Source organism: Crocodylus siamensis, chromosome 8, assembly GCF_052110815.1.
Source record: "Crocodylus siamensis isolate JL-2025a chromosome 8, ASM5211081v1, whole genome shotgun sequence".
NCBI classification, from domain to species: domain Eukaryota; kingdom Metazoa; phylum Chordata; order Crocodylia; family Crocodylidae; genus Crocodylus; species Crocodylus siamensis.
In genome coordinates this window covers 2,758,886-2,771,582 of record NC_143402.1, presented here as the reverse complement: position 1 = coordinate 2,771,582, position 12,697 = coordinate 2,758,886, and the positions used below count along the sequence as shown (strand labels likewise).

General features: G+C 50.0%; 1 protein-coding gene across 1 annotated transcript in view; it reads left to right on the top strand.

Annotated features, from left to right (window-relative positions):
• The first annotated feature begins 313 nt into the window (after window positions 1-313).
• Window positions 314-12,697, top strand: part of GPC4 (glypican 4) — a 96,653-nt gene continuing 84,269 nt past the window's right edge. The window contains exon 1 of the mRNA XM_090061609.1: window positions 314-598. Coding sequence (XP_089917735.1) covers window positions 448-598 — 151 coding nt within the window. The 5' untranslated portion in view covers window positions 314-447. The remainder of the gene's footprint in view (window positions 599-12,697) is intronic.

Below are 12,697 nucleotides of genomic sequence, written 5' to 3'. Positions count from 1 at the left end.
GGTTGACCCCGTGAACCTGTATCAGTTGATTTTGGGGGGGGGGGGCAACTGAAGAGAAAACAGGGCTGGGAGCGAGGCCCTAGGTTCAAAACGCGCGCGCCGAGCGGGGCCGGCGCGGGCGACCGGGCCCAGTGGAGGGCGGCTCGTGGTGAGGAGAAGGAGCAGTTCAAAGCGAAGTCAGGCGCGGTCGGGCTCCTTCACGTCCTAATGGCGGGAGGCGCCCCGAGAGGGCGGTTGGAGCGACGCCGGAGTGTCCTGCGCCGCCTCTGGGCGCGTCTACACGGGCTGCCGGGCGTGCAGGCGGGGGCGGGGCCAGAGCAGGCGCCGCCCCGGGCCCCGCTCGGCCGCTCACAGGCGATCCCGGCTCCGGCTTTTGCTGCTGCGGGCTGCTCCGCCCGCGCGGCCAAGTTTGCCCCGCGCCGCCGCCGCCGCCGCCGCCGCCCCGCGATGGCCCCGGCCGCGCTGTGCGCCCTGGCCGCCCTCAGCCTGGCCGCCGCCGCCGCCGCCCCGCCGCGCGCCGCGCCCTGCTCCGACGTGCGCCGGCTCTACGTGGCCAAGGGCTTCAGCCTCAGCGACGCCCCCAGCCACCAGATCAACGGTGAGACCCGGCCCGGCCCGCCGCCCTTTGTCCCGGCCCGCCGCCTTCCTCACGGCCGCGCCGGGCCGGGCCGGGCACCCCCCGCGCACGGCGGCGGCTTGCGGAGCACGGGGGGAGCCCGGCTGCCTCCCGCGCGGCTTCGTGGGGAAGTTGTCCTCCCTCGCGGGGCTCTCGCCGCGGGCGCGAGTCCGCGGCGGGCAGCAGGTCTCTTCTCTGAGGAGCGGGAGGGGGGAGTGTGGCACTTTTGGAAACGGCAGGAAGAGTCCTTGAATTGGGCTGGGGGGACTAGGAGGAAGAGTCCCCTCTCTTGGAGGGGGGACGTTTTCCCCCCGATGGGGCTTTTTGGAAAATGGGGAAGACGCCTTGGAGGGGAGGGGGACGCTTTCCCCTTCAGCGGGGCTTTTCTGGAAGCGGGGGGACGGAGAAGAGTCCTGGGAGGGGGGAGTGTCTCTCTGATGAGCTTTTTTGGAAATAGGAGGAAGAGTCCTGGGGGGGGGGGAAGTTTTCCCCCGATGGGGCTTTTTTTGGAAATTGGGGGAAGAATCCTTGGAGGGCAGAAGTTTTCCCCGCTAATGGAGCCTTTTTTGGAAGTGGGGGGAAGTTTTTGGGAAATGGCAGAGAGAGTCCTTGGAGGAGAGAAGTTTTCCCTCTGAGGGGACTTGTTTTGGAAACAGGGGGAAGAGCCCTTGGAGAGGAGAAGTGCCCCCCCCATGAGGCTCTTTTGGAAAGAGGGGAAGAGTCCTTGGCAGGGAGACGTTTGCACAGGCAGTGACGCTTGGGGGGCCCCGCTCCCGAGCCCCCAGCTGTACCTTGGCAGTCCCCAAATGCTGGGCGCACGGCTCTGTGCCCTTGAATCTTTTTGCAAACTGGGTGTTGCAACAGTTTACTGGTGGCTCAGGCCTGGAGGCCCCTTCCCCCCCATGGCGGTGGGATAGTGGTGTGAAGCCAGGCTCTGCCTCTGCAGCAGTCGGGGTAAAGAATAGAGCTGTCTCCAAGTTGGTTTCATTCAGAGCAGAGGTCTGTGCGAGCCGCCTCGGGACGCGCAGAATGGCTTTTGTATCCCCAGCGCTCATTCACGAGTAAAACGTGAGCCGAGATGATGGTGGCAAAGGCATCTGTGTCCCGTATTGCCTAGGTAGGAGCCTTGGCATTCAGACTCCTCAAAGCCGGTACGTACTCAACGTCGGCCTCTCGCCAAACTCCAGAATAAGATTTCAGCACTGTCACGTGAAGCTGAATTGGCTTCTTGCAAAGTGACACTTCAGAGGAGTAATTTTGCCCTTTTTTTTTTTTTTTTTTTCCCTCGTGGACTTACACTTTCCAGGGATGGGAGTGCCGTTAGCGGCCGGCGGTAGGAAATGGTAGCTAATGTGCTCACACCCAAAACATTTTATTCTTTTTGTTTCATCCTTCATCTCCCTCCCAGGGCTGCTGCTTTTATTTCCCCTTTTGAATGACCTACTGGACTGCATTCTCCAGGGGAACAAAGGAAGTGCCTTTTTAGCTGGAATCCCTTGGGAGACCACCAAGGACTTCAGCTCATGCGCTGCAGTTTCGCACTACTTTCAACAATAACAAAAATGCATGACTGAATGGCTCAAAAATGTGGAGTGTTAGAGGCATTCATTTGAGTCTAGGACACTGTCACAACACAGACAGACACAAGTAAATACCTTTAGACGGCGAATACAGAGGCAGGGGTAATCTCTACCATTGCTCTCCCCTCGAAAGATGCAGATATTGTCTCCTTGGCTGACATAAAGCGAAGTGATTTCAGTCCTCCGGACTTTGAGATTGTCAGAGTAATGATGTGCATTTAGCATCCGTCTGTTTGAATCAAAATCGTGGGCCCTTTGTACTTCTTTGAGAAGTATTTTAATGAGAAACATCTGAATGGGTTGAGTTGAAATGCTCTGCTCCCCTTTGCTGTTTTTTTTTTTAATGGTTTGCAATAAATAAGGGAGTGTTGATTTTTTGAGGGTTTTTTTTTTTTTTAAGTTGGATCAGTGTCATATGCAGGGGTTGGGACAGGAGAATGCCCTGTCCCCTTGAGGAGTTGATCTAGGTCTTATTTTATATATCATAATGAAAGGGATTTGATGTGCTTTGGAAGGTGTCGAGAGGGCATCACACTGGCAGGACTTGTCCTGAAGTGGCTGTCAGCTTGACCCTGGCTTTTGAAATAAGAGGTCAGAGAACTTCAAGAATTTAACCAAAAGCTGGCTTTCTCTGGTTTAGGATGCTCATCGAAAGCCTCCATTAGATTGTGTTGCCGTCTCTCGGAGGATAAACAAAATCGCCGTATCAGGCCTGGACAGTGACAGGTCTTGCCAAGTGACGCTGCGATGCCGGCTGTTCGGAGGAGACTCCCAAGGATCCTCTGAAGCACCAGCACATGCATTTGCAGGCTCTGCATAGGTGCTGCCTGCACGGAGGTAGTTCGCTGTGCTCGTCCGAAGACAGGGTGGGTTTGCACCTTTGTAGGCTGACCAGATCCGAGGTGGGGGGCATAAGCTTTCGTAAGCACAGGGCATCCTTCCTGCCTACTCCGGAGTAAATTAAATTAATTGTGGATCCCTGGGATTGAGTCCCTCTGCCACTGTTGTGATTTTCACAATTGGATGGGCCTGGGGGTTGGACCAGACATGATGTCCTGAGGTCCCTTCTTGTTCTAATTTTTGTGTGTGTATGTGTGTATTATATATGTGTGTGTGTGTGTATATAAACGTGTATATGTGTGTGTGTATGTAATATGTATGTGTGTGTGTATGTATGTATATATATATGAGGGAGTGTGTGTGTATATAAATGTATATATTCCCCCTGCCCGAGTGCAATATTTAAACAAGAACAGGGGAAGGGGGGGGGTGGGAAACAGATGCAATTAAATATATGTGTGTGCATGTGTATGTATATCTAAATAAAAATAATAATATTTAAATGCATGTGTTCCCCCCTCCTTTTCCCCTGTTCCTGTTTAAACATTGCACTCAGGCAGGGGAAATCAAGGTACAGTCTCTCATTGCCTAGGTAGGAGAATCTCTCCATATAGATCTGGTGCAAGTCTGGGGCCAAATGGTTCTTTCCCAAGGAAATGGTGAAAGTGACTGTAGGGAAAGTGCGGCCGGATAAACAAAGTGGAAGAATTGGGGTGGCAATAACCTTAGATACCATATGGGAAACCCCCTGAAAAGGACTTAGCATGCTCATTCTCTAGGAGCGCTGGTTTTACTTCAATAACGAACGCTGTGGGGAAAAGGGATGTGAAAACCGTGGATGCGATAACCTTGGTTATGCAGTGGTAACAGCAGGTTTTGTATGCTGAACGCGTGTGATGTTGGATGGCCGGTGTGAAGTGCTGAGAGCACGGCCTGTCAGCTATTCCTTGCCTGGCACAACCACGTGGGTTAAAAAGTGTGCGCTGTAGCAGGCAGCTTCGGCAGGCCGTGATTTTCAGGGGACAGGTTACAGGAGGCGGAAAGCTGTCGTTGTACTGTGTTTCCAGTGATCGAAGTTGGCCTGGTAGGTGATTTTCCCACCTGACAGGTTGATTTTTGGCTCACTTCAGTGCTTCTTGCTTCTAAAAAGTTTTATGGAAAGTTTTTTGGGGTTTTTTTTAATCTCTTTGCACTCCCACCTTTGCAGTCGAAATGCTGGGAACATAAACTAGAAAATGCTGAGGCTGGAAACCTTCAAGGAAACCCCCATGGGCATCCCTTAGCTCTGAGTCCCATAATAAAGCACTTGGTTTTAATTTAGGTATTCTCTCCTTGCATCTGTTGTGTGGGAGAACTAGGGTGTCACTGCTTCGTTTCTTCCTTGCTCTGAAATGCAATTCATACGTTTCATAGACATTAGGGCTGGAAGGGACCTTGCAAGATCATCAGATCCAGCCCCCCGCCCCAGGGGCAGGAAGTCAGCTGGGGTCAAATGATCCCAGCAAGATAAGTATCCCCTCGAAATACAATTCACATCTCTTTTTTTTTTATATTGGATTTTGGCTTACAATTGGCTTAGACCAAGTGTTGAACTTAATTAGGGTGGCCATAAATGGTAGGTAATTATCTAGCTAAGGTCCTTAGTCACAAGTATCGCTTTCTAAAACAGCTGATCGGCTGGTACATAGTGCTGATAAAAGGGGTCTGATATGGTTAAGAACAGAGTAGAATATATAATGCACAGCTTCTTCGAGCGCTAATTTAAGATGCAGCCAGCTATTACCTATTAAAACATGTCCAGAGGCAGTCTGTGATCCTTCTGGGAGGGTTTCTCTGTGCTAGGTTGTATCCGCGAGATGTAAAGCACCCTCTTCCAGATGTCGCCCGTCGTCCTGTTGAGGCTGTGGGTGGTTTGAAGCTAAAAGTGGGGTGTAAGGTGTAACCCCACCGCTTGGGTGGTTGGAAGGGCAGTGCTTGTCGGACCGCGGCTGTCCCTCGGGAAGCGGTGTGTTGGCTGAAACTTTGCTTGGCCTCTCAATGACATGGAGAATAATGCCGAGGTGGGACGGAGGGAACACAAGGTTGTAATTCGCTTGTGGTTTGTTTCATCAGCGGAGCCGCAAGAATGCAGCTCAAGTTCTTTGGGAACAGCCGCAGAGCCTGGGAAGGGAATGCAGACCTATGCCCACGTGTTTCTAATATGTACCTTTTCTAAATGAACCGAATGGGAACCAAAGTCCTTGCAAGCTTTGCCGTTGCCTTCTCATCACCAGCCCCTTTGATATATAGAGGAACCGTGACCAGTTCCTGGACATTCGCGTTCCTTGGGAGAGGTAAGGATGTTGGATGCGGGCATGGTTGGTGGCTTGTGAAGATTTTGCAGCTCGGTTTGAGTGCTGAGGACCTTGATGGCACCTCCTGACAACGGTCTGCTTTCTGCCCATGTAAACTGAGGCTCCGGTTTGTCCGGGAGAGGCTCCTTTGAGCACGTCTCTCTGCGCTGGAGTTCTGAGTCCTTGTGTTGTGTGACTCACCTGCAGTCCCTCTCCCCCCTGGGGGTGATATACCTAAACCAGACCTGACAGGGATGACATCTTCATTTTCTTTAGCTCAAAGCTGCTGTTCAAGTTGCACATCCTTTCTTAGGATCTCACCAACTGTTGTGTGTGCACATGCATGTGATTCTTGAGAAAAGGATACCCCTTGTTAGGCATTTAAGTCCGTGGCCCAGGGCACACGACTCATTTCTGGCACTGCCCAGGAAGCATCGTGGAAGCAGAGTCCACGTGGCTCTGGATTGTGAGGAAAGCTGGCTGTGAAGTTGACACTTCGAATTGGGAAGCACAGAGTTGTTTCAGAGGAGCATGGAGCTCGTCCTGGCAGGGATTCCCCTGCTCGTGCATGCACGCTGAACGCTTGTCTGGGTGTCTGTGCAAAACTCCCATCCTTCACCTCCCTCTTTTAGGAAGCAAAGCGGTTAATGTGGTCTAATTCCTTTTTCTTTTTTTATTCCCTGATCAAAATATTTTCTGGCCTGCTTGTGGAAAATGTAATCGTTAACCTCTGAAAATGTTGTTCGCGGACATGTTTTAAACATTTCCGGATATTTTAGCATCTTCCTTGGATTCCATGATGGCTTGGAGGTGGATGAAAATGAAAAATGTACACTATTACAGAGCACAGACTTGAGTCTCCCCTTCTGGGAAACAGCATTAGAGACCTATTCCAAGGGCATTTGTTTGGATAGTTAATAAGGATGCTTAGAGTTGATTGATTGATGTTACTTTTTTATTGTATTGACAGAGCATAACAGCTCCACTTCTTCCTCTGCGTTGGCTGAAAGCTAGTCACCTGTTTTCATGTGGATCCAGGTCAGCATTAGCCAGCTGGGGAAGGTCTAGGTGGTGCTTCCCTGCTAGCCCATGGGGATTTCTGAACTGTCCGTTTTTGCTCAGGGCATTACCCACTTTTACCTTTTACAGCTGTTTTGCTCCTGTGTCACCTTGAGGCTGTTTATTTATAGCTGCACCCGTCATTGACTGGGTGATATTGCCACAAGATTGCTTCGCTGGACCTTCCTGGTCCATCCCAGCAGTTACCCTCTTACTCCTGGGGTTTCTGAAACGGATTTCGTGAACTTGCTCTGTCGCTTGACTGCCGATGTTTTCATGCGACCTCTTCCTCTGGAGACACCTGTCTTCTTGCACCCTCCAGACATGACTCTTTTGCTCTCTAGCAGTACCGGTCCCTCTGCTGAAGCTTCTTATGAGACCGATCTCAGGTTCCCATTAATGCCTCCAAGGTTTACATGTTGACCCTCTGGAAGGCATGCTCGCTAACCTTGGCTGCCCCTGCTCTGGAGGGCTGGCCCTGTGCAAAACAACTCTTGCAGTCCACTCGAAGCTGTCCATGAGACGAGGACATGGGTTTGCAAGCATGGCCCTGCATGTTAGTGGAGAAACTTTCTGACTGTTAACGTCCCCACCCGTCGGGAAACGTCCTTGCAGCAAATAGGATGGGAAAGCAACGTTAGGACACTGCTCGTATTTTTAGCTGATGCTGTTCAACAGCTGGAAACAAGGAGCGGGGGGAAGTCGGCTTCATGGGATTAGCTTGTTCTCCACAGACCACCAACAAGTGCTCTGTGGACCACTCGCTATGCACAGAGCCCGTCCGTTTGGCAGCCATCGATTGCAGGCAGCAAGAGGCTCCGACTAGCTAATTTCTTGGACTGTTTGCATGGAGCGATACTTTCTCTCCCCGAAGTCTTCAAGAGCGGTGTTTTGTTTGACTATAGCGCTGCATTATGTCCTAGCAAACTGCAGTGTTAAGCATTTGGTGAACAGTAACTGCTTGCAGTGGTCCAGTCTGAGTGGGAGTATCGTTTTCCTTGGCAGACGCTTCATAGAAAGGCCTGTTCCTGGTGCCAGAATAAGCAGTCATTGGATTCCATACCATTCATAGTCCAATTATTATCTATTGTTAAAATTGCCTTAATTATCAGATGTTTCCTTAGACGTGGAGCTGTTTTCGGAGGGGTTGAATAGGAGTGTGTACATTGTGCAGGAGGCCTTGGCTACACAATGTTTTTAGCCCTATCTTGTCATTTCAGAGAGATTTTCTGTGGCTTTCGTATGTCAACAGGCTTTTCGTTCTCCGCCGAAAATGAGCTAGAACAAGGCCAGCACAGTGGCGAAGTGCTAGGCGCATTGCTGCAGGACCGGGGTTGCCAGCAACCTCAGGATGCTGGGCTTGGCTTGAGTGGGGCGGCGTCAGCTTTGGGGTGAGCCAGGGGAATGGGGAGGGGAGGATGCTTTTGCATTCCAGTTTCTTGTGCATAATACCTGGCTGTGAAGCAGCATCCCAGGTCTTGGTTGCTTGTCACTTCTTTGCTAGCCTTCTAATGAGAGAGTTTTTCCTAGTATCCAACCTCAACTTCCCTTGCTGCAGCTTGAGCCCATTGCTCCTTGTCCTGTCATCTGCCCCCACTGAGAACAGTCCAGCTCCATCCTCTTTGCAGCCCCCCTGCAGGGAGGTGAAGGCTGCTATTCAATCCCCCTCAGTCTTCTCTTCTGCAGACTAAATCAGCCCATTTCCCTCAGCCTCTCCTCACTAGTCTTGTGCCCCAGGCCCACAATCATTTTCCTAGCCCCTTCCTTCTTTCCAACAACTGGGGTAGGGCTGGGCTTTGGTGTAATGGTGTGTGCATATCTGTTCGCTTCTGGCTAATGAATGCACCAATATTCAACTTATTGCAGGAGTCCCATAAGCATAACATGAGCTGCAGGTCTGTGCAATACCCTGGAGTTCACCTGGCGGGAGCAGCGGTCAGAATTGGTGCGTGACTTAGCAGGACCCATAGGAAAGCCAAGGTGTGGCAGAAGATGGGTGGTGCAATGCTTTTTGTTCCTGGGGACACAATGGAAGCATTGGGAGACATGGGACCCGTAGGGTGCTTGTGTGCTTGGGAGGGTGCACACGGAAATGCAGTACATGTGGTAAAGCACAGCTGGAACGGGGAAGGAGAATTTGATTTGCTCCCTTGGAGAAAGTGTGTGCTTGGGCTGGGCGTGAGAAGTGCTGGTGAAGATGCCTGGTCTGTAATGAGGAATCAGGACTGGTGGTAGAGGTGATATCTTTTATTAAACCAACAAGATTTTTGCAAAAAAAAAAAAAAAAAGATCCTTAATTGCCTCTCGTTATTCTGCAAAGATCTAGTTGGTCTAATAAAAGATATCGCCTCTCCCACCAGTCCCGATTCCTTTTGCCTTTAGACCAATACAGGTACAACCTAGATGCAGACACTCGGGCGGGAGGCTGTGAGTGGCCTCTTTCAGATTTAAAGTCTGTTCTGTGGCTCAGTAAGGAAGTGTCCAGGACCCGTGACCAGCCCCTCCTTATTCAAGCAAAGTTGTGTGCCTGCAAAGGGATGGAGTAATGGCAAGAGGCCCTCCCAGCTTTCTGCAGCATAGAGAAAAGCACTGCACGGTCACAGAGGACTCCCACCCCCCCAGCGAGGACTTTGATATTTTTTTGTTTAATGTTAGTCACTAGGGGCAATAATCTCTCGGCATTCTTGACATTCTTGGTGCCTTGCCTTTCTTTTGGGATTATGAAGAAAACTCCCCTCCCCCTATGTCTGATATAATGTTACAGGAGAGCTGTTCACTTCTTTATTTTTTCCTCGCCCCCACCCCCCCACGCACCCTCCACAAAATCCTTAATATCAGTTGTGCTTTGCCAGGTTGTTCTGCATTCTGCAGTGCCGGGGGGAGAGGAAATGCAGTGTATTGTACCCGTGCCTCTTCCAGCTCACGGTGCCCGGGTTTACAAGAAGGCATTTCATTAATGCAAGGCATTTCATTAATGCAGGAAAACAAAAGGGTTTCTTGGGGGGCGGTCTTCTGCGTGGAAATTGCTTCTCAGCCTGGTAAGGGCTTTCCTTCGTGCATTGTGGGGCGTTTTTGTTCTGTCTTGATTCTCCTTTGCCCTCTCCTAGTCCTTGTGTGGCGGGTAGCTCGGGCAGAGCTGCTGCTGAAATGCTGCCTGGGTTCCTGGGATGTTTATAGCACCAAAGTGGCCAAAGGCAGCAGTTGGCAAGCAGGGTTCAGGGGGAAAAGAGCAGCTTAGTGAGCAGCTGGTAAAAGGCATCTGAAATCTCTTTGGGCACCTCTACACATTCATTAATACGTTTTTGCTAATGCACCTTATATTAAGGACCTCCATGGACAGGTTACTAAAAAAAAAAGACACATTAGCCTATTGTAATGCATATTAGCATGCACAGCTTTTTTGTGACGCTTTAATGCGCATTAAAATAAGGTAGTGCACATTAAGGCACATGTGTTGATGCTCCCCTAGTGTGTCAAGGGGTGTAACGATACAGGCTGCATGAGGACGGCGACACCTTTTCTCCCAGCTTGGCTGGTGCTGGGAGGGATAGAGCCAGAGTCTTCCCACCCTCTTCCTTTCCTGGTGCAGGAGGGGCCCCTGCATTACCGGGTGTGTGTAACTGGGGGTCTGATGTGCCCTTGTGGGGCTATGGAAGAGCACTTGCTTAACGGAGAATTTCTTATGACTGCCAGAGCACTGGGCTGGCCAGCAATGGGACCCTAAGGTGGTTGGGGGAATAGCAAAGTGTAAAGAGGGTAAAGACTGCAGCTTTGGATATGTTCCCCAAGGCTGGAGGGTCCCAGTGGCGAACATCCCAAGGCAGGCTGGATGAAGCGGAGTGACCATACATACAGTGTACGGGAACTGCCTCAGTGCTCATAGGTGGGTGCTAAAAAACACTTCTCTGCATTGCAAAGTCTTGAGAAGAGACTGCACTTCTGTGTTGTTCTGGGTACAGCAGCATGCACGCCTCTCTCAAAACATCTGGCATGCTATTGAGGGCTGCCCAGTATTGGTTGTTCTCTGAAAACAGTGTTTTGGTGTCCAGCTTTTCAGATTTTTTGGAAATCAAGCAGGTTGCAAAGCATACCTCCACCGTGGAGTAGTTCTCGAGGAGTGGGGGGGACGCACGTCTGCTCCTTCAGCCTTGATAGTGCATTTTTCTTCGCACAGACTTTATCTGCTGTTGAATTTGGAAACCAGAAAGGAGCAAACGTATTTGTGGTGGTCATCGCTGACTTTTCCCTTGGTGCGTTATAACTTCAACTGCGGGAATGTGCTTTGATGGGAGAGGTAGCTCGGGAATGAAATGTTTTGAAGAAGCAATTCTCTTAATGTTTCCAATTTAAAACTTGAGAGTTGACTGGTGTTTTAAACAAATTCAGATGGGGCAAACGATGAGAAAAGCTTAAAAAAATTTCTCAGCATTTTTGTGGGAATAAGGCTCATTTTTGTGTGGGGCACACTGCCGTGTTCAGAAGGCGTATAAGTATTTGGGACTTAAACATCGTCAGTATTGGTGCTGGGTTTTTTAATATTCAAGGGAAATTGGCTTTAGTAATTGAATTTCTACCGAACCACAGGAACCAATAGCTGTTCTTTCCCCAGGTCACCATTGGGTTAGTTATAATCGTGTACGGTGTAGTTAACTCCTCGGGGTTGGTATTGCTCTTCTACAGATGAAGATGCTTTCGGCAGCAACTCATGAGTTTTGGATGTCCAGTTTGAAATGCCTTCCAGGGACCCATCCTAGGAGAATTGGATGGTCTCCTGGTGTTTCTGGTCAAAAATGAATGCACCTGCTTATTATAACTTGGGTCACAAAGGGTCTAGCTGCTAATTTCATTCTTCTGAGTACACCTGCAATAAATATCTGCAAATTAACTACACTGACTTTATAACATCTAGTCAAGAGAGGGTGCTTCTTTGTCCTGGCATTATTGGTCTTGGCACAGTTCTGCCACTTTTGCACGTTTGCTGGGTTTTGTAGGAGCAAATGCCATATCCGGCTTTCCTTAGGCTCTGCTGACATAGGGCCTGTGTCGTATTTTTTGCATTCGTGGCAGCGAGCACTGAACACTGTGTGCTGTGCCTGGAGAAGGCTGTAGTCATTTCGAAGGCAGGAGGATGTGAGGACGGGATGTATCTCTGTTTTAGAGAGAATGAGGAACGGCATGAATGCTAATGAAATCGGCACAGCAGGCAGATGGAAAGCTGTGCCGTTCTTCATGTGCTGTCCAAACAAGGTCCTGGTCCTGGTCCTGGTCCTTCAGCAGCGGCCTCTAGATCTGCAGCTTCTAACGTGCAAGGCTCATCTTCACTATGCCGAGCTTTTGTGGTGTCTGAAGGGCTCAAAACCTATTTGGCTTGCCTGTCTTCCGGTGCTGGGTGCTGTCACGCTTTGAGAAAGCACCCTGCAATGCAGGGTGTAGCTGCATTATGGTACCAGCTGGTTTGAGGGAAGTGGCCCCAATATTGAAGATGCTTGAACAGGGTGGATCGGGGAGTCACATGGGACAAATTCATTACGATGCTCCAGGGTTGTTGGTTGTAGCTGTGTTGGTCTAAGGACAGTATGGTTGTAGCCGTGTTGGTCTAAGGACACATGTTGGTCTAAGGACAGTATGGTTGTAGCCGTGTTGGTCTAAGGACATATTAGGTCTACCCAAAAAACCTGGCTTGTATTAGGATGCTCCGTACTTTTCCCATGTTCCTCGCTTGCTGTTTGTCCTGCTTGGTAGCTGTTGTAGTGATTGCCAGTGGATAGTTTTGCATAGCAAAGCTTGTATTGATGTATCTGCCATTTGAAGCTGAGGATGTGCTGCATCCCAAGTGCAGTTTGTCTCTAAGGCAGTGGTTTTCAACCTTTTTTTTTGTGGGCCCCTAAAAAGTTTTGAATGGAGGGGCAGAGCCCTTTGAATTGTAAGTGTGAGTATTCACTTACTTTGGTTGATCATAGTCATGTCTCGCAACCCCCTTAGACATAATGTGCAGACCCCCAGGGGTCTGCGGGCTACAGGTTAAAACCACTAGTCTAGGGAATCTTTCAGCACATTGGAAAGAGCAGGGTATTTGCAGAGCTGCTGAAGCCAGTCTTTGATCCTGCATGGATGTGTGATGCATTTATTCTAGTCATTTGATTGGGGTGGATGTGGAAGCAATATACGGCAGTGACTTGGAACCACAAGTTTAAATTATGCATTTGTATGGGATTGGTCTTACATTGATGTGTGCCTGGGGGGGAAGTTACCCCTTGGAAAGTGTGGAC